General features: G+C 39.0%; 1 protein-coding gene across 5 annotated transcripts in view; it reads left to right on the top strand.

The window, feature by feature from the left end:
* MYBPC1 (myosin binding protein C1) overlaps nucleotides 1-18103 on the top strand; it is a 94889-nt gene that overhangs the window by 49592 nt on the left and 27194 nt on the right. For all 5 annotated transcript variants that reach the window (XM_032645512.1, XM_032645513.1, XM_032645511.1 and 2 more), the window contains 10 exons: nucleotides 1446-1570; nucleotides 2545-2650; nucleotides 4118-4284; nucleotides 6193-6355; nucleotides 7453-7559; nucleotides 7884-8017; nucleotides 13977-14136; nucleotides 15368-15472; nucleotides 16234-16422; nucleotides 17868-18002. In XM_032645512.1, coding sequence (XP_032501403.1) covers nucleotides 1446-1570; nucleotides 2545-2650; nucleotides 4118-4284; nucleotides 6193-6355; nucleotides 7453-7559; nucleotides 7884-8017; nucleotides 13977-14136; nucleotides 15368-15472; nucleotides 16234-16422; nucleotides 17868-18002 — 1391 coding nt within the window. The remainder of the gene's footprint in view (nucleotides 1-1445; nucleotides 1571-2544; nucleotides 2651-4117; nucleotides 4285-6192; nucleotides 6356-7452; nucleotides 7560-7883; nucleotides 8018-13976; nucleotides 14137-15367; nucleotides 15473-16233; nucleotides 16423-17867; nucleotides 18003-18103) is intronic.

Here is an 18103-nt window from a genome sequence, read left to right as displayed (position 1 = left end):
TTAAATCAAATTTTGAAAAAAATTGAAATCTATATTTGATATACCAGCTGGGAATCACACCTTATAATTAGATAACTTGTTTTTCCAGAATAGCATCTAAAGCCTGTGTTTTATTGTTTTTTGGCCCTTTCCCAAATGAAGGAAACAGACTAATCCCTGATACCTGCTGGTATCGCTAGTCTATTATGAAGCTACTTTACAGAGATCCTTCTCAGTCCGAGAGATTTTCAACTCCAATATATATGTTTTCACTTAACAGGAGCCACGTGCATATTTATAAAAGACTTTAATGCTGAATATCTGTCACTTCTGTGGTACAATTAGGTGGATTCCAATTTCTTAATGTGGTCATGCTCTCAGAGTGACTTTGTGATAATAATGTTTATATCTGGTAAAAATCTCTTGAAGGCAGCCTGAATTTACCAAAAACATAATTTTTTTTTTTGTGGTACGCGGGCCTCTCCCCGCTATGGCCTCTCCCATTGCGGAGCACAGGCTCCGGACGCGCAGGCTCAGCGGCCACGGCTCACGGGCCCAGCCGCTCCGCGGCATGTGGGATCTTCCCAGACCGGGGCACGAACCTGTGTCCCCTGCATCGGCAGGCGGATTCTCAACCACTGTGCCACCAGGGAAACCCCAAAAACATAATTTTACTTGTTTATCTTTATCTAGAAAAATGTTGCTTAGTGTTTTGTTCTTGAAATCTTCAAGTTGAGAATTTCCCAAATGAGAACTTTTCTTTAGTCTGTTATGATGCCCTGATATATCCATCCATAATCTAGGTCACAGATAATCAAATTTTGCAATCTCCTTAGATTTCAGGCTTTTGTTTCCAAACGCTCAACTTCTTTCTTAGTAGATGATATCTATGATATGATAACACTAGTTCTTAAGCTCATTTAAGAGAATATCACATTCTATAGAATTTACCATCTATGTTAATGATTAAGTTCATATTATTGCTTAAATTGTATAATCATTTATTCACCCAATAAAATCTGTCTCACTGGGCTAGCAAGGAGTGAAATCAATGAATCAATGAAAAAGATCGTCTCTGTCCCTCAATAAAGTAGATGAATTGCTCGTTTTTTAAAATATACAGAGTTAAAAATCTTAGCCAGCCCTATTTTCCAACAATAGGTTCATTGGCAAATATGTGAGTACTGATTTATATTTGAAATGAAAAACATACATAAAAGAAAATGACAAATTAAATATTATGTGTAAATATGCATATGTGTTACATTACATGTTATAAAGATAGACATTGGTTTCATGTTTGATGTTTATTAAACTATGTAAGACATGGCTACATAAATTGCAGATCAAAATTACTATTTCTGACTTTCAAATATTACTGAATTATAAGCCAGATTTGCTGGCAATAAAGAAAAGAGTAAAATCAAGTTCATGGACTCTGTTTATCTTCCTTCTGTTTAAAACAGATACATCTTTGAACATAAAGGATGTGAAAGAATCATGTTTATCAATAACTGTGTGCTAACAGATGATTCAGAGTATTATGTGACAGCTGGTGATGAGAAATGCTCCACTGAGCTCTTTGTGAGAGGTAAGGTGAAATTTCTTACTGTAGCCATTAAGAGCCAACATCTCTCCTTCTCTCAGGGATAATCAAAATGGAAGTGATGAAGTGAGCTTTTGAGCTCCAGAGCAGAGACGGTAGTACCTCTAGAGATGGTTTATCTTGGGTGTTAGATTGGCTCTGGATTAAAGCCTCTCTGTACTGCCAGTTATTGTGTATCCTAATTAATCTTCAGGTTCGTTGAAGACTAGAAAAGCCAAAGGGAGGAAAAAACTGAGTAAAAATGCCTTGTAGTTTTGGCTCAAGCAAGCAGTATTTTGCCATATAATTGTTCTCGTGATAACTTCTGAAACCCAATAAAGTCTACTGGATAACCATTTCACACACTCAGCTGATCACAAATAGATTTCTCTTGAAACAGCTTCATCAGTAAACGGCATCAATCGTTGGCACTGAGATCGCTGAAGACCATCATTTACTAAGACATTGTGAAAGAGCTGGAGGGTGTCAATGAAGCCATGAATCACTTATTTTCTTTATGAGGACCTATGATTAAGGCAGCTCTGTAATCTTGAACATCAACTATACTTCAATTAAAAAATTTTTTAAAAAGACAATTCTGCAATCTCTATCATCCGTCTAGAACCAGAAGTAGAGAATTTTAGTGTTATAGGTTCTCCTTCCCCAGAAATGCCTACCATCTGGTATCTTATTTGCCAAAAGAAGGATATCTGATACAATGTGTCTGCTCTCTAAAACAATCATTTATTTGATTTGAAGAGTTCTTAGAAAATTGGAAAAACTTACCCAGGGTTGCCAGCCATTTATTTTGCCTTGAAAAAATCATAAAAAAACCTACCTACTACCTACCACCATCTAACCATGGCTCTGTGATGCATGATACTTTCTTATTGTTGGTTTTTCATCTGTGAACAAACCCAGGGTCACAAGGCAGGTTTTTGGACATTAAATGATTCTGATTTTGGTTTTTTTCACACTAGAGCCTCCAGTTATAGTGACCAAACAGCTGGAAGATACAAAAGCGTACTGTGGGGACAGAGTGGAATTAGAATGTGAGGTGTCTGAAGATGATGCCCATGTAAAATGGTAAATAGCTTTCCTGAGGTCTGTCCTTTTTTGGCAGTGTTGGGTCTTCGTTGCTGCACACAGTCTTTCTCTAGTTGCGGCGAGCGGGGGCTACTCTTCATTGCGGTGCACGGGCTTCTCATGGTGGTGGCTTCTCTTGCTGAGGAGCACGGGCTCTAGCACGGGCTCTAGGCAGGCTTCAGTAGTTGTGGCTCACAGGCTCAGTAGTTGTGGCGCACGGGCTTGGTTGCTCCGTGGCATGTGGGATCTTCCTGGACCAGGGCTCGGACCCATGTCCCCTGCATTGGCAGGCGGAGTCTTAACCACTGTGCCACCAGGGAAGTCCCTGTCCATTTTTAATAGACAAAAAAAGTACCTTCATAGTTTGGAGAACAGGAAATTGCATTTACAGATACGAAAAGGATCTCAACCTCATTCGTGTTAGAAGTTTTAACTAAAACTATACTAAGATACTGGGTTTTTTTTTCACCTGTGAAACAGAAAACTGAAAAAAGATCCAGAAATCTATATTGGTAAGGATATAGGGAAATAGGCACTTACTAATAAATGGATGGCTCAAGGTTTTCCAGGTCTATGTGACTCCAAAGCCCATGGGTGCTCTATACCATGCTTACTCTCACTATGCCATACTGGCAAGTTACATGGAAAAGATACATTTTTTCAAAAAAAGAAAAAGAAAATATACTTTTTTCATGTTATTCCTAGTAACTTTATTGTTAAGTATCTCAGAAAAATACTTTAGACTGAGAATTACCAATGACTTTAACAGTTCTTAAAAATAAAAAGCATAGTTTTGGGGCCAGATGGGAAGTGTTTTCTCAAGTTCTCTGTGAGTAACCTCAAAATTAAAGACTAGACGATTCGGAGTCTTAAAATCTTAACTGAGAAACAGAGTAAATTATGCAGCAGGAATCTCTAGTAATTGGTACAGGATAGATTGTTCATTCTAATCTAGAATCACAACTGTCTTTAAAGTGTATTAAAATGATATTCTTACTAGTGTGTGTCAAGAGCCCAACGTAGGTAATATCCATTGTTAGCATCTTTATCTGATTGATCTTAAATGGAAAGAGTGGGCTTATGTTTTTAATGTCATTTTTCAGACAATACTTGTCACAATATTAATCTATTGATACATTGATCCATACATTCTTTTTTTTTTTTTTTTTTTTTTTTGCGGTACGCGGGCCTCTCACTGTTGTGGCCTCTCCCGCTGCGGAGCACAGGCTCCGGACGCACAGGCTCAGCGGCCATGGCTCACGGGCCCAGCCACTCCGCGGCATGTGGGATCCTCCCAGACCGGGGCGTGAACCCGCGTCCCCTGCATCAGCAGGCGGACTCCCAACCACTGCGCCACCAGGGAAGCCCCATACATTCTTTAATTCAACAAAAAGTTCTTGAGTGTCTGGCATCTGTCTCCTGAAGGGTCTTTTATAAAACTTTTTTTTATAATCTATTTTAACTCAGGTTTAAGAATGGTGAGGAAATCATCCCTGGTCCAAGATCAAGACACTACATTAAAGTTGAAGGCAAAAAACACATTTTGGTCATAGAAGAAGCAACAAAGGCTGATACTGCAGAATATTCTGTAATGACAACAGGAGGACAGTCATCCGCTAAACTTACCATTGACTGTAAGTAAGACTTCCTTGGATGTCTTCCAAGCTGTTTTACTAGTGTCTTGTGTTTGTTAATTCAGTTTTAGGAGAGTTTCAATCTATTTGGCTTGTACTTGTGGCAATTTTAAATATGTAAAATTAGATTCCATTCCAGCTGAGTGTCTATGTCGTATCAGTCAGGGACTCTAAGAACTTACTACTCAGTTTAATAGTAGAATACCAATATTGGGAAGGAAGTATAAAAATCACCTGCCAGAGAAGTTACCCAAATGGTTTAAGAAATATTTCAGTCCCCAAACCATATAAATACATGATAAATACTTAGATATGATATCAAATCCTGATATCCTGTTTGCTTAATCCTTTGGTGACCTTTGGTTTGGTGAACTTGCTATCTCTTCAATAAACATTCAACATTCTTCAATTACATTTGGGCTGAGAAGTTGCTCAAACTAATGGGCCTCAATTGGGAAGACTAAGCTAATTTGCCGATATGCTTTTTTTTTTTTTCACTTTTTTCTTTTTTTTTTGAGGGTACGCAGGCCTCTCACTGTTGTGGCCTCTCCCGTTGCAGAGCACAGGCTCTGGACACGCAGGCTCAGCGGCCATGGCTCACGGGCCCAGCCGCTCCACGGCATGTGGGATCTTCCCTGACCGGGGCACGAACCCGTGTCCCCTGCATCGGCAGGCGGACTCCCAACCACTGCGCCACCAGGGAAGCCCGCTTTATTTTTTTAAAACAATTTTTTAAAAGATTTTTTTTGATGTGGACCATTTTTTTTAAGTCGTTATTGAATTTTTTACAGTATTGCTTCTGTTTTTTATGTTTTGGTTTTTTGGCTGTGAGACATGTAGGATCTTAGCTCCCCAACCAGGGATCGAACCTGCACCCCTTGCATTGGAAAGCAAAGTCTTAACCACGGGACCACCAGGGAAGTCCCCCGATATGCTTTAGAGGCGTGAAAGAATTCATGTCCTTTTCCAAATGCCCCCTAATGGTAGTCAGCTCTTAATGGCAGAGTCTGTCCCTTCCAGTTAGCCATGAAAATTAGAATAGCAAACTTCACAAGAAGATCGGTAATACATGCAGAGCAGAAACTCTGCTTCCTTATTTCTTTCTAAGTCCGGGTGCAATTCATAAATACACTGCTTATGTTTTGTGGAATGATGGCCATTGTAGTGTAATATCAAAACGTTTTTTTAACCATAGGCAGATCCTTCTCTGTTTAAAGCAATTACAGTCAGTCCTGCTATAATGTAACATATGCATTTCTAAAAATTACTGTGCTGTACAAAGTCATGCAATAAAAATCATAGGGGAAAGTGGGGTTAAGAACACAACACTCAACAATTTTGTCAGGGACACATTTTTTAAAAAATAAAATGATAAGAAGTTATAAGAAAAAAACAGTAGTACAGTTTTACAGATGTTAAATGGTTAATAAATACTACAACAAATATGGCACTTTACCTTGAAAAAGACCTGAAATTTGCTTGTGGAAGTGGTGTCAGAAGTGTTGCAGTTTGTGAGCTATTGTGAAGTAGTGGAAGGAGGTTATGTGAAATTGGATGGAGAGCTGTCATCTCAGATGTGCATGGATGTGGCTCATTTAACATGGGTGAACTAAAGCAGCTGGTAGATGTTTGAGGCGTATGTGTGTGCTCTGTGCGGTCCTACCTGACTCAGTTCAGCTGGGTGCCGTTTTCTGGATTCACCTAGTCTTTCTCATGAGTAAAATCATGTTTAATCGAACGTGAAATGTGTGTTATGCTCTAGTTGTCCCCGAATATTTCAACTGCATTGAACAAATTCTCATTTTCAAAACAAGCATTGTAGTGAAACTGTACCATTGTGAAATGACACCGTCTTGGCCTGTCTGGAATTTAGATTTGGCACTTAATAACCATCTATTATTTCTGCAGTAAAACCTCTGAAGATATTGACGCCTCTGACTGATCAGACTGTAAATCTTGGAAAAGAAATCTGCTTGAAGTGTGAGATATCTGAAAACTTATCAGGAAAATGGACTAAAAATGGCCTCCCCATTCAGGAGACTGACCGTCTAAAGATTGTTCACAGGGGAAGGTAAGTAAGCTAGGGTGGTCCCCAAGTGAGGGCTGGTCCCCATCTTCACTTCTTCTGCTTCCTAAATTACATGGTTGGTAAGGATGTTTGGGGAGTATTCATAGGGAGAGGTTCTATTTCCGGTTCTTTGCTTTCAAATAGCAAGAATATGTGATTCCTCTGTTGTACATCATGTCCTACCTGTGATTCTGTACCTGTACCTTACAGTGAGGTGCTGTGTTATTTCAAAACCCATTGACTGAGTCTTTCCATATAAACATGAGCTTAGAGGATACTGAATTCTAGTTCAGGAACTGGTTGAACTGGATTCACTGTCCCTAACCAATAAGTGTCATATGACCTTTCCACAATTTTTTTTGCTGAGGTGGGGGGACGATTTGCATAATATCCTAGAATCTAGCAAGGATGTAGGACAAGAATTCTTAAACTAGGATCCATGGATTTTTAGGAGACTGTGAATGAACTTCAGGGGCCCCCATAAATCCTTTGAAATTGTAAGCAAATTCTGTGTGTACAAAAGCACTTGTTTTTCTCCAGATTGAGGAGCTGTAGTGTCCATCAGATATTCACTGGCTCACGCTGCCAATAAAGTTAAGAACTATTGCTCTTATGCCAATACTTTATAATAACTATAAATGGAGCATAACCTTTAAAAATTGTGAATCACTATGTTGTGTACATGAAATATATAATAATGTACGTCAACTAGACCTCAACTTTTTTTAAAAAAAAGAACTGTTGCTCTTAGGTCTGCATAAAAAGCCAAAGTCAGGTTATTCTTGGTAATTTCTTGAATCTTAAAATATGGCATCAGTGAGGTGTTATCTTCTATCCTTGTTTAAGCTATGAGATTTTAAAAAGGAACAAGAGATTCTTGCATAGTAAGCAGGCTGTATTTGTGGAGATGGTTTCATATAGCCCCAAATAAATACTGAATGTGGATCAATAAATAGGATAATCAAGGCACCACATTACTCTCAGTCTCTCTCCAGGCTGCACTAAACAAGTTAAGATAAAACCAGGTGTCTCCTCAGTTTGGGTCCTACACAGTCTAAATCTTTGCAAAGTCTTAGAAATATGTTTTTTCATTTCCTTAGAATCCACAAATTAGTGATAGCCAATGCTCTCGTCGAGGACGAAGGTGATTATGTATTTGCACCAGATGCCTACTCTGTTACTTTGCCTGCCAAAGTTCATGTTATTGGTGAGTAGATAAAAGAGATCATTGCAGAGTTGTGTTCTTGTCTTTCTGGTTTTGCTTACCTTGGAATTATATTCAAAATGTGATATTTAAAGAAAAATACATGTATTGGTAGTAATCACTAATCATAATAGTTGATTCTTAAGAGGTCTTAACAATGAAGTAGTTTTGCAAGGTACCAGGCACCAACTACTTTGACTCCGCTTATATCCTTTTTGACTGGATAAAATATTGGTTACTACCAATGTTTAACACTAGCCAAGTACTAACCCAGATAATCACATGGAAATAGCCGTCTGATAACAAAGGCCACGGTTAATATTCCAGATCCTCCGAAGATCGTACTGGATGGTCTTGATGCTGACAATACAGTGACAGTAATTGCAGGAAACAAGCTTCGTCTAGAGATTCCCATCAGTGGAGAACCACCTCCTAAAGCCGTTTGGAGCCGAGCAGATAAGGTTTGTTCTATACACACACACACACATACACACATACACAAACACACACACAGCCTACCCTACTCCCTGCCTCCCGTGAGTCACATGAAAGAAGGCAGCAAATAAATGTACAGTAAAGATGTAACTCCTTTAATAAAGAAAGATTACTGATTTTCAGGCAAATATAATAACTATTCATTTGCTTTTCATATTTCTGACTACCTACTATGTGACCCTTTGCATATGCATATGGATGTTATTATGTGCAGTGAATGAGGTTCTACCTTTCCTTCTAATGGGTGTCAGGGAATGGGGTGGAAGATAAATAGACAATGAATTATTAAATAAATAAATAAAGTCACTTTGGATAGTAATGAGTGCTACGAAAATTTAAAAAAAAAAAAAAACAAAACAGGGTGGGACTTCTCTGGTGCTGCAGTGGTTTAAAATCCACCTACCAATGCAGGGGACACGGGTTCGATCCCTGGTCCAGGAAGATCCCACATGCCACAAAGCAACTAAGCCCATGTGCCACAACTACTGAGCCTGTGCTCTAGAGCCCGCAAGCCACAACTACTGAGCCTGTGTGCCACAGCTACTGAAGCCTGCGCGCCTAGAGCCTGTGCTCGACAAGAGAAGCCACCACAATGAGAAGCCCGTGCACCGCAAGGAAGAGTAGCCCCCGCTCGTCGCAACTAGAGGAAGCCTGCGCACAGCAACGAAAACCCAATGCAGCCAAAAATAAAATAATTAAAATAATTATTTAACAACAACAAAACAGGGTAATATGATTAGTAAGTGACTGCATGGGGCATGAGAACAGCCTCTATGAATGACAAGAAACCATTTTGAGAAGATCAAAGCAAAGAGATTTCCAGTTGATGTCAATGCAAGTGCAAAGAACAAGAGGAGAGAATGCACTTAATGTGTTGGAGGAATACAAAGAAGGCCAGTGTGGCCAAGGCAGCGTGAGTGAGGAGGAGAATAATAAATAAAATCGGAGTGGTGGAGTAGAGCCGGCTCAAGTGTGACTCTGCAACTTCCTATGTAAAATGTTTTAGGCGCAGTAAAACTGTTCCATATGATACTAAAATTATGGGTACGTGTCATAGGTTTGTCAAAACCCATAAAATGTACACCACCAAGAGTGAACCCTGATGTAAACTATAGACTTTCAAAGATAACAATGTGTCAATGTAGGTTCATTAATTATAACAAGTGTACCCACTCTAGTGGGGGATGTCAGTAGTGGGGAAAGTTACGTGTGTGTGGAGACAGGGGTTATATGAGAACTCTTTGTACTTTTTCCATTCAATTTTGCAGGGAACTCAAAGCTGCTCTAAAAAATAATTTGTTTTTTTTTTTAAATCTTGGAGAGTGTTTCGTCCTTTTCCATCTTCTGGAGGGAAAAAAAAGCTTTATTGAGCTATGGGACAACTTCAAGCAGTCAAATCTATGTGTAACTGGAGTCCCCAAAGAGGGGGACATAAAAATATATAGAGGAAAAAATGGCCCCAAATTTTCCAAATTTGATAAAAACTAAAAAATCTCAGATACAAGAAGCTCAATAAAATCCAAGCACAAGGAACATTAAGACATCTACACCAAAAAAAAAAGACATCTACACCAAGACCCATCATAATCAAATTGCTCAAAACCTGTGGTTAAGAAAAAATCTTAAAAGTAGTAAGAGGGCTTCCCTGGTGGCGCAGTGGTTGAGAGTCCACCTGCCAATGCAGGGGACACGGGTTCGTGCCCTGGTCCGGGAAGATCCCACATGCCGCGGAACGGCTGGGCCCGTGAGCCATGGCCGCTGAGCCTGTGCGTCCGGAGCCTGTGCTCCGCAACGCGAGAGGCCACAACAGTGAGAGGCCCGCGTACCACAAAAAAAAAAAAAAAAAAGTAGTCAGAGAAAAAGTCACATTAAACCCGTGGGAACAAAGACAAAGATGACAGCTGATCTCTCTGGAAACAAAGCAAGTGAGAAGACAGTGGAGCAACGTTTAAAGGGGGGAAAACTGTCAACCTAGAATTCTATACTCAGTAGAAATAATTATCAGAAATGAAGGCAAAATAAAATTTTTTATATACAAAAGCTGAAAGAAGTCATCTCCAGCAGACTTGCACTACAAGAAATGTTAAAAGAAGTCCTAAAGTCAAAAAGAAATGATACTAAGATGAAAACATTTTCACAAAGGAGCTATCAATAAGTGGGTCAGAAATAATAATTACATGGATAAATGTATAAAATATTTTTTCTTATTATTTAAATCTCCTTAAAAATATACTTGGTTGTTTAAACAAAAATAATAGCAATGCACCATGGCCTTCAAACATAAGTGTAAGTAAAATTTGTAACAATGAAAACATAAGGCCAAGAGGGGAGAAAGGAAGTAAGGATTGAAAGGAGTGAAATGGATGTATGCTATTGTAAGTTTCTTTTGCTAAATGTGAAGTGTCATAATACCACATGAAGGTAGACTATACTATAAACCCTAAAGGAACCAGTAAAATAGTAAAACAAAGAGTTATAGCTAATAGGCCAACACAGGATGTAAAATGGAGCCACAAAAACATATCTAATGAATCCAAAAGGAGGCAGCAAAAGAGACACAAAGGGCAGATGGGACAAATAGAAAACAATTAGCAAGATGATAGAATTACAAAGAAAAATAGGTAAGTTAGAGATTTTACTACTTTTCTCAATAGCTGATAGAACAAAATGTACAAGTTTTGAGAAATACTATCAACCATCTTGATGTAGTTGACATTTATAGAACACTCCATTGAACAAAGTAGACTGGGCATTATTTTAAGATGCACATGGAAGATTTACCAAAATAGACCATAAATAAGTCTCAGTAAATGTGAAAGGATTCAGGTCATGCAAGATATATTCTCTGACCACAGTGGAATTAATTAGAAAACAATAACAGAAAGATTTGGAAAATTTCCAAATATTTAGAAACTAAGTAGCTTTTTTAAAAAGTAATTCATGGATCAAAGAAGAAATTACAAGGGAAATTAGAAAATATTTATGAACACAACACATATCAGAATTTACAAAATACCATTAAATCAGTACTGAATAGCCCTATACCTATGAAAGAAATGAAATTTGTAGTTTAAAATCTTTTCACAAAACAAATTCCACATCTAGATGGCTTTATTGGTTAGTTCCACCAAACATTTAAGAAAGAAATAATACAAATTCAATGCAAACTCATCCAGAAAATTGAAGAAGAGAAGATAGGAATACTTCCCAACACTTTCTTTTTTTTTTTTTTTTGCGGTACGTGGGCCTCTTGCTGCTGTGGCCTCTCCCATTGCGGAGCACAGGCTCCGGACGCGCAAGCTCAGCGGCCATGGCTCACAGGCCTAGCCGCTCCGTGGCATGTGGGATCTTCCCGGACCAGGGAACGAACCCGTGTCCCCTGCATCGGCAGGCGGACTCTCAACCACTGCACCACCAGGGAAGCCCCCCCCAACACATTCTTGAAGGCCAGTATTACCCTTATAGCAAAACCAGAAAAAGACATTACAAGAAGAGAAAACTACAAATCAATATCACTCCTGAACATAGATGAAAAAATTCTAAACAGAATTTAGCAAATCAAATCTAAAAATACATAAAAGGAACAGTACATTATATCCAGGTGGGACTTATCCCAGGAATACAAAGGTAGGTTTAACATTGGTTAATATAATTCACCATATTAACAAACCAGAGAAAAAATGTGGTCATCTCGATAGACACAGAAAAGCATTTGACAGAATCCAACATCCATTCCTAGTAAAAGTCTCTGAGCAAACTTGGAAGTGAAAGGAACTTCCTCAGCATAATAAAAGACATCCATAAAAATGCTACAACTATAATCCTACTTAATAGTGAAAGGTTGAATTCTTTCCCTTTAAGATCAGAAAGAAGAGAGAAAAGATGTTCACTCTCACCACTTCTGTTCAGCATTATACTGGAGGTTCTAGCCAGGGCAATCAAGCAAGAAAGAGAAGTAAAAGACATCCATTTTGGAAAGGAAGAAGTAGAACTGTCTTTATTTGCAGATGACGTAATCATCGATGTAGAAAATCCAATGTAATCTGCAAAAAAATCTACTAGAACAAATGGTCATAGTAGCCTTATTTGTAATATTCAAAAGCTGAAAACAATGCAAATTCCATCAGTGGGTGAATGGGTAAACAAATTGTAAGAAATTCATACAAGGGAGTACTGCAATAACTTGGATGACTCTCAAAATAATTATGCTGTGTGAAAGAAGCTGGAACAAAAAACAAAGAGTATTTTTTAAAAGCCATTAAAAAAAAACCTGACAGTACCAAATGCTGACAAGGATACGGAACAATTAAACTCTCATACATTGCTGGTGGGAATGCAAAATGGTACATCCACTTTGGAAAACAGTTTGGTAGTTTTTTATAAAGTGAAGCATGAGCTTACTATAAAACTCCACAAGGCTATTCCTAGGTATTTACCCAAAAGAAATGAAACACATGCCCACACAAAAACTCGTATAGGAATGTTATGGCAGACTTATTTATAATTGTCAAAACCTGGAAATGACTCAAAAGTCCAATTGTACAAACATATTCCAACTGCACGTGGAACATGCAATGGAAAACTACTCAACAATTAAAAGGAACGTACTAGTAATACAAGCAGCAACATGGATCAGTCTAAAAATATGCACTTGGAAGACTACATACTGTTTGATTCCATTTATATGGCATTCTGGAAAAGGGGAAACCAAAGGGGCAAATAACAGACCAGTGGGTGCCAGGGACCAGGATGTGGGGTTAGTGGGTTGCATGCCAAGGAGCATGGAGACACTGTGAGATGTGATGGAAACAGTCTGTAGCTTGATTATGGGGGTGGTTACACACTCACATAAATTTGTCAGAATTCATAGATTATATATCTAAAACTATGAATTTTACTTGATGTAAATTATAGCATAAGAAACAAAATAAAACATAGAAATATGAAGAGGATAATATAACACCACCCTAAGTAAGTTATTTTTCTTTTCAAGCAGAACATCTTTTGTAATCTTAAGATTAGAATTTGGCTAAAATGAGGAAATTTTTTTCTATTATAAAATGAGAATTATGAAAGCCATTTCAAGTATTCTTACCGTTGCCACAATCTTATGTTATTGAAGACTTACAAGTCCTAATCCAGACACAAAAGAGCAGAGTTGACAATACTGGCAAATTACCCTCTTTCTAAATTGCTTTGACCTTTCTCTGTTTTTCCTCTTTGTATATTGGCTGTCTATTATTGCATGGAAGATATGAGCTGGGAATCAGAAAAATGTAATGCTGCTTTAAACTTCTGGTGTAAGGAAGAAGGAAGGCGAGAAATGAAGGAAAATAAGAAGGGGAAAAGGAGAAGGAGAAGAAGGAGAAAAGAAAGAAAATATAATAGAAGTCTCAACCTCACTCTGTCTTTACTTTGGGGATTAGATGTTCATTCTTTCATGTCCTGCTGGAAGGGAAAACTCAGTACGCAACTTGTATGGGAAATTGGCACTGTGGCCTTCTTCAACCCTTTTCAGTATTTTTAAATTTCCAAGACATCTAAAGAAAGGAACAAATCATTATTTAGTTTCTGATGTGAGTTTAAGTATTTCTAATTTCATGTACAAAGAAACTCTTCTCCTAGAATGACACTTCTGCGCTTGTATTTTTGGTCCTCCAACTTTCTCTGTAAGGAGTTAATGGGTAGTGAACTTTGGAGTCAAATCCCAGTTCTACCACTTCTTAGCCGTGTAACCTCGGGCCACAGTTCTTCCCATGTGTAAAATGGGATGACAATACTTTTGTCCTTAGAGCTGGTGGAGGATTAAACTAAGAGCACATATTTCAGGTATTGGCACCATGTCCAGCTTAAGTGCCCGGGCACTCTGGAGGTGTCCTTGTTGTTTGCATAGGTCATGCCACATTGTATTTCTTTCCTCTGTAGGCTATTATGGAGGGCGGTAGCCGAATAAGAACTGAAAATTACCCTGACAGCACCACTCTGGTTATTGATGTAGCAGAAAAAGATGATTCTGGTGTTTACCACATAAATCTGAAAAATGAAGCTGGGGAAGCACATGCAGCCATCACGATTAAAGTTGTGGGTAAGTCCTCTGAGTCAACAGACTTCTAGAATCAGGCTGACATGTCTAGATCCAAAGTAGACTTTGCAAGTTCTTGGTTCTCTCAGCTTTTCTGGGTAGCCAACAAAGAAGCACACAGTATAGCTGTATTTTATAAATCACTGCCTTTCTTTTTTTATCTTTGCCACTTCTTTATATGTCTTTCTCTTTTCTTTCCTTTTTCTTCCTTTTCCTTTCCTTTCCTCTCTTGTGTCTTTACTTGCCTAGAGGACTAGTTGCGGTGAGGAGTAGCTAAGATTAGCCTTTTGGGGTTACTGTCATTAGCTCTCCACAGTCACACTCCCTTTCAGTGCCCTCTACAGTCACTGACACACAATTGCTAAATAATTTCCAACATCACACTCACTGTAGAGGAGTAAGATCTGCCTTGGTTTTTAGATGACCTTTTAAGTACATTTTTCCTGATCCTGAAATCAAGTGAAATGAGTATGGCAGATTACTGGTGGTCCAAGGTCTCATGATCTCTTCATCCCACTTTAGCTTTCCCTTAAGAAACATATTAATTTTTTTTCTTTTCTCTCTGTCTTTTTTTTGGCCATGCCATGTGGCATGCGGGATCTTAGTTCCCCTACCAGGGATCGAACCCGTACCTGCAGCAGAAGTGCAACGTCCTAACCACTGGACCACCAGGGAATTCCCAAGAAACATATTTCAAATTGATCCAAAACTAAGGTCACTTTGTTATGTACTGAACTATATTTATAAGACATGGTAACTTGCCATTTTTGACTTGGATTTCTACCAGTCAACATCTTATACAACAACTGATGTAAAATGTGCAGTAATTAGTTCTTGATTCAGTTCTGCTGCAAGTTCACTTCTGTGGTTAAAAAACAAAAAAACAAAATCACGTCCAACATCTAGGCAATAATTTCTTAGTTGCCATTTTCAAGGTAAATAACAAAAGTCTTGGGTTTCATACGGTTCTGTAATGTGACACTAGTTTAAAGGATTTGGAGACATCGTTATTTTATTTGTATCGGGCTCACCTTCCCTGATTCCATATAGAGCATGACGTTGTACCCAAATTAGTTACCCAGTGCACTTTAGTAAACGTGGAAAAATAATAAGAAATAACCTTGCTTCTGTGATTGTCATCCAAAAACATATTTTCCAATGAACATTCTTCTTTGTGCTCTCACTCCTTCAATTTTATTTTATTTTATTCTATTCCATTTTTTGTTGGCTACAGATGTCCCTGATCCTCCAGTGGCGCCGAATGTGACACATGTGGGAGATGAGTGGTGCATCATGAACTGGGACCCTCCTCTCTATGATGGAGGGTCCCCAATCTTAGGTAACTGCGTGTTGGTCCATCTGTGGACCTGCCAGTGGAGTTCGTGTCCTCTTCATGCACATTAGTACAAAGCACATTTTAAAATACTGCATTTAGAAGAAAACTTTTAAATATCCATTCACATTGAAATATATTGGGGGATGCTTTATAAGTACTTGAGATTTAAATAGCTCTGATGAATATCATCTGATTGCCTGTCCTCTTTTTTTGTTTGACATTTCTGTTCAATATATAATTTTGAAACAACTGTAAGTCTAACTTTATTCTGGTCAGTAAATGCCTAGATCCATAGAATTATGTCTATGAGGCAATTTCTTCTAGAGTTAAATACTTAGAAGAATTTGCTTCCCCTGTGGAACAGGAACTTTCTTCTACTTGCTAATAATGAAACTCACAAAACTGGTTATTTCCCCCTTCTTACATTGCTGGGACTCAAAGCCACATCTGTTGCTCAAATAGAGTGACTATGTAAGTTTCTATGGCCTACATATCTGTGGTTTATTTTTTCTCTTCTCTTCCTAGTACCATTTTATTTTTTTCTAGCCTTATTATTTTTATCTCTATCCCATGATGTTAATATTTGTATTATTTATAATCTCTCTCAAAAACACCAATGGAATAAGATGGGTTAAAAATACATATATGACTATTTCACTTTGAGTGCTGAGAATATGGGAAATTTTTGAACATTCTAATATCTAACAAAGTTTAATTTTGGAGACCAAGGAAAAGCTTCAGTTTCCATTTTGCGTCCCCTTCAGGTTACTTCATTGAGAGGAAAAAGAAGCAAAGCTCCAGGTGGATGAGGCTGAATTTTGATCTCTGTAAAGAAACAACCTTTGAGCCCAAGAATATGATTGAAGGTGTGGCCTACGAGGTCCGCATCTTTGCCGTCAATGCCGTTGGCCTCTCCAAGCCCAGTATGCCCTCCAAACCTTTTGTTCCATTGGGTGAGTCAAGAGAGGTGTGTCTTTGTCATGAAAATCGTTGCCCCAGATTGTGACTGCTTCCTTCTGACCTCTAACTGGAGCAGACCTGGAAGCTTCTTAGGGTGATACAGGAGTAGGAGACTAGAGGTGGTTAGGGGCAATTTTCTAAGAAATTACAAACAACACAATAGAGTTGAATGCCTTCATAATGTAGGCCCTGGAATTTATTACCAGAATCCCAAGGACAGCTGTGGGTGGCTCTGTTTGCCCCTTCCCACTGGAAACATGTAGCTGGGCCCATTGACACAAGACTACCCCCATTTGTCCTTCTGAAAGTATAACCCAGCACCCTGGTGTAAACACTATAACTAAAACAAATTGACATCAATTCAACCAAGCACACTTGAAAGCTAGTCTCTTTGCTTTATAGTCACACTTTAAATGTTATCTATTGAACCAAAAATGTCAGTTCAGTAAAGGCAAAGAAAGAGAAGACAAGACGTCTCCACTATTTTCTGGTAGTGAGTAGATTTTTCAATAGAAATATTTAGTACAAGAGTTTGCACTTTAAAATTAGAAAGTTATGGAAAATTTACTCTAGATCATTAGATCTCAAACTTTGACTTTTTCAACTTTCTGGGCCTCCCAGACTCCCATGTCAACCTCCCAAATGGAGGGAAAGTGTGACAGCGTTGATAAAAAAATTTTCACATCTGGCAGATCTTTGCTGTAAACACAGCATATGCTCGAGGAGTCTCGTTGAATTTTATTAACACGTGGGGGCTTCTGTGTATATTTTTTCTTATTTATTTATTTACTTACTTATTTTTAGCTGTGTTGGGTCTTCTTCGCTGCGCGTGGGCTTTCTCTAGTTGTGGCAAGCAGGGGCTACTCTTCACTGCGGTGCACGGGCTTCTCATTGTGGTGGCTTCTCTTGTTGCAGAGCACAGGCTCTAGGCATGTGGGCTTCAGTAGTTGTGGCTCGCGGGCTCTAGAGCGCAGGCTCAGTAGTTGTGGCTCACGGGCTTAGTTGCTCAGCGGCATGTGGGATCTTCCCGGACCAGGGCTCGAACCCATGTCCCCTGCATTGGCAGGCGTATTCTTTTTTTTTTTTTTTTTTTTTTTTTTATGCGTTACGCGGGCCTCTCACTGTTGTGGCCTCTCCCGTTGCGGAGGACAGGCTCCGGACGCGCAGGCTCAGCGGCCATGGCTCACGGGCCCAGCCGCTCCGCGGCACGTGGGATCCTCCCAGACCGGGGCACGAACCCGTGTCCCCTGCATCGGCAGGCGGACTCTCAACCACTGCGCCACCAGGGAAGCCCGGCAGGCGTATTCTTAATCACTGTGCCACCAGGGAAGTCCCTGTGTATATTTTTATTTGTATCCTAGTTCATTTTATCACAGTTCCTGTGCCATAATTCTGTACTTAATAATTTCTTCTTTTTCTGTCTCTTTTATCTCTGAAGCTGTAACCAGCCCACCTACTCTTCTGGCTGTTGACTCTGTAACTGACACCACTGTCACAATGAAGTGGCGGCCCCCCGACCAGATTGGTGCAGCAGGTTTAGATGGCTATGTGCTAGAGTATTGCTTTGAAGGAAGTAAGTACAACTAGTAGTTCAAACGAATACCGTCATCAATAGGTGAGGTATGCCCCCCTTTTGTTGCTCTTTCTTGGGAACTCATCTCCTTCCTACTGAAA

The sequence above is a fragment of the Phocoena sinus genome, chromosome 10 (assembly GCF_008692025.1).
Source record: "Phocoena sinus isolate mPhoSin1 chromosome 10, mPhoSin1.pri, whole genome shotgun sequence".
Classification (NCBI taxonomy): Eukaryota; Metazoa; Chordata; class Mammalia; order Artiodactyla; family Phocoenidae; genus Phocoena; species Phocoena sinus.
The sequence above is the reverse complement of the archived record's forward strand: the minus strand, read 5'-3'. Positions and strand labels throughout refer to the sequence as shown.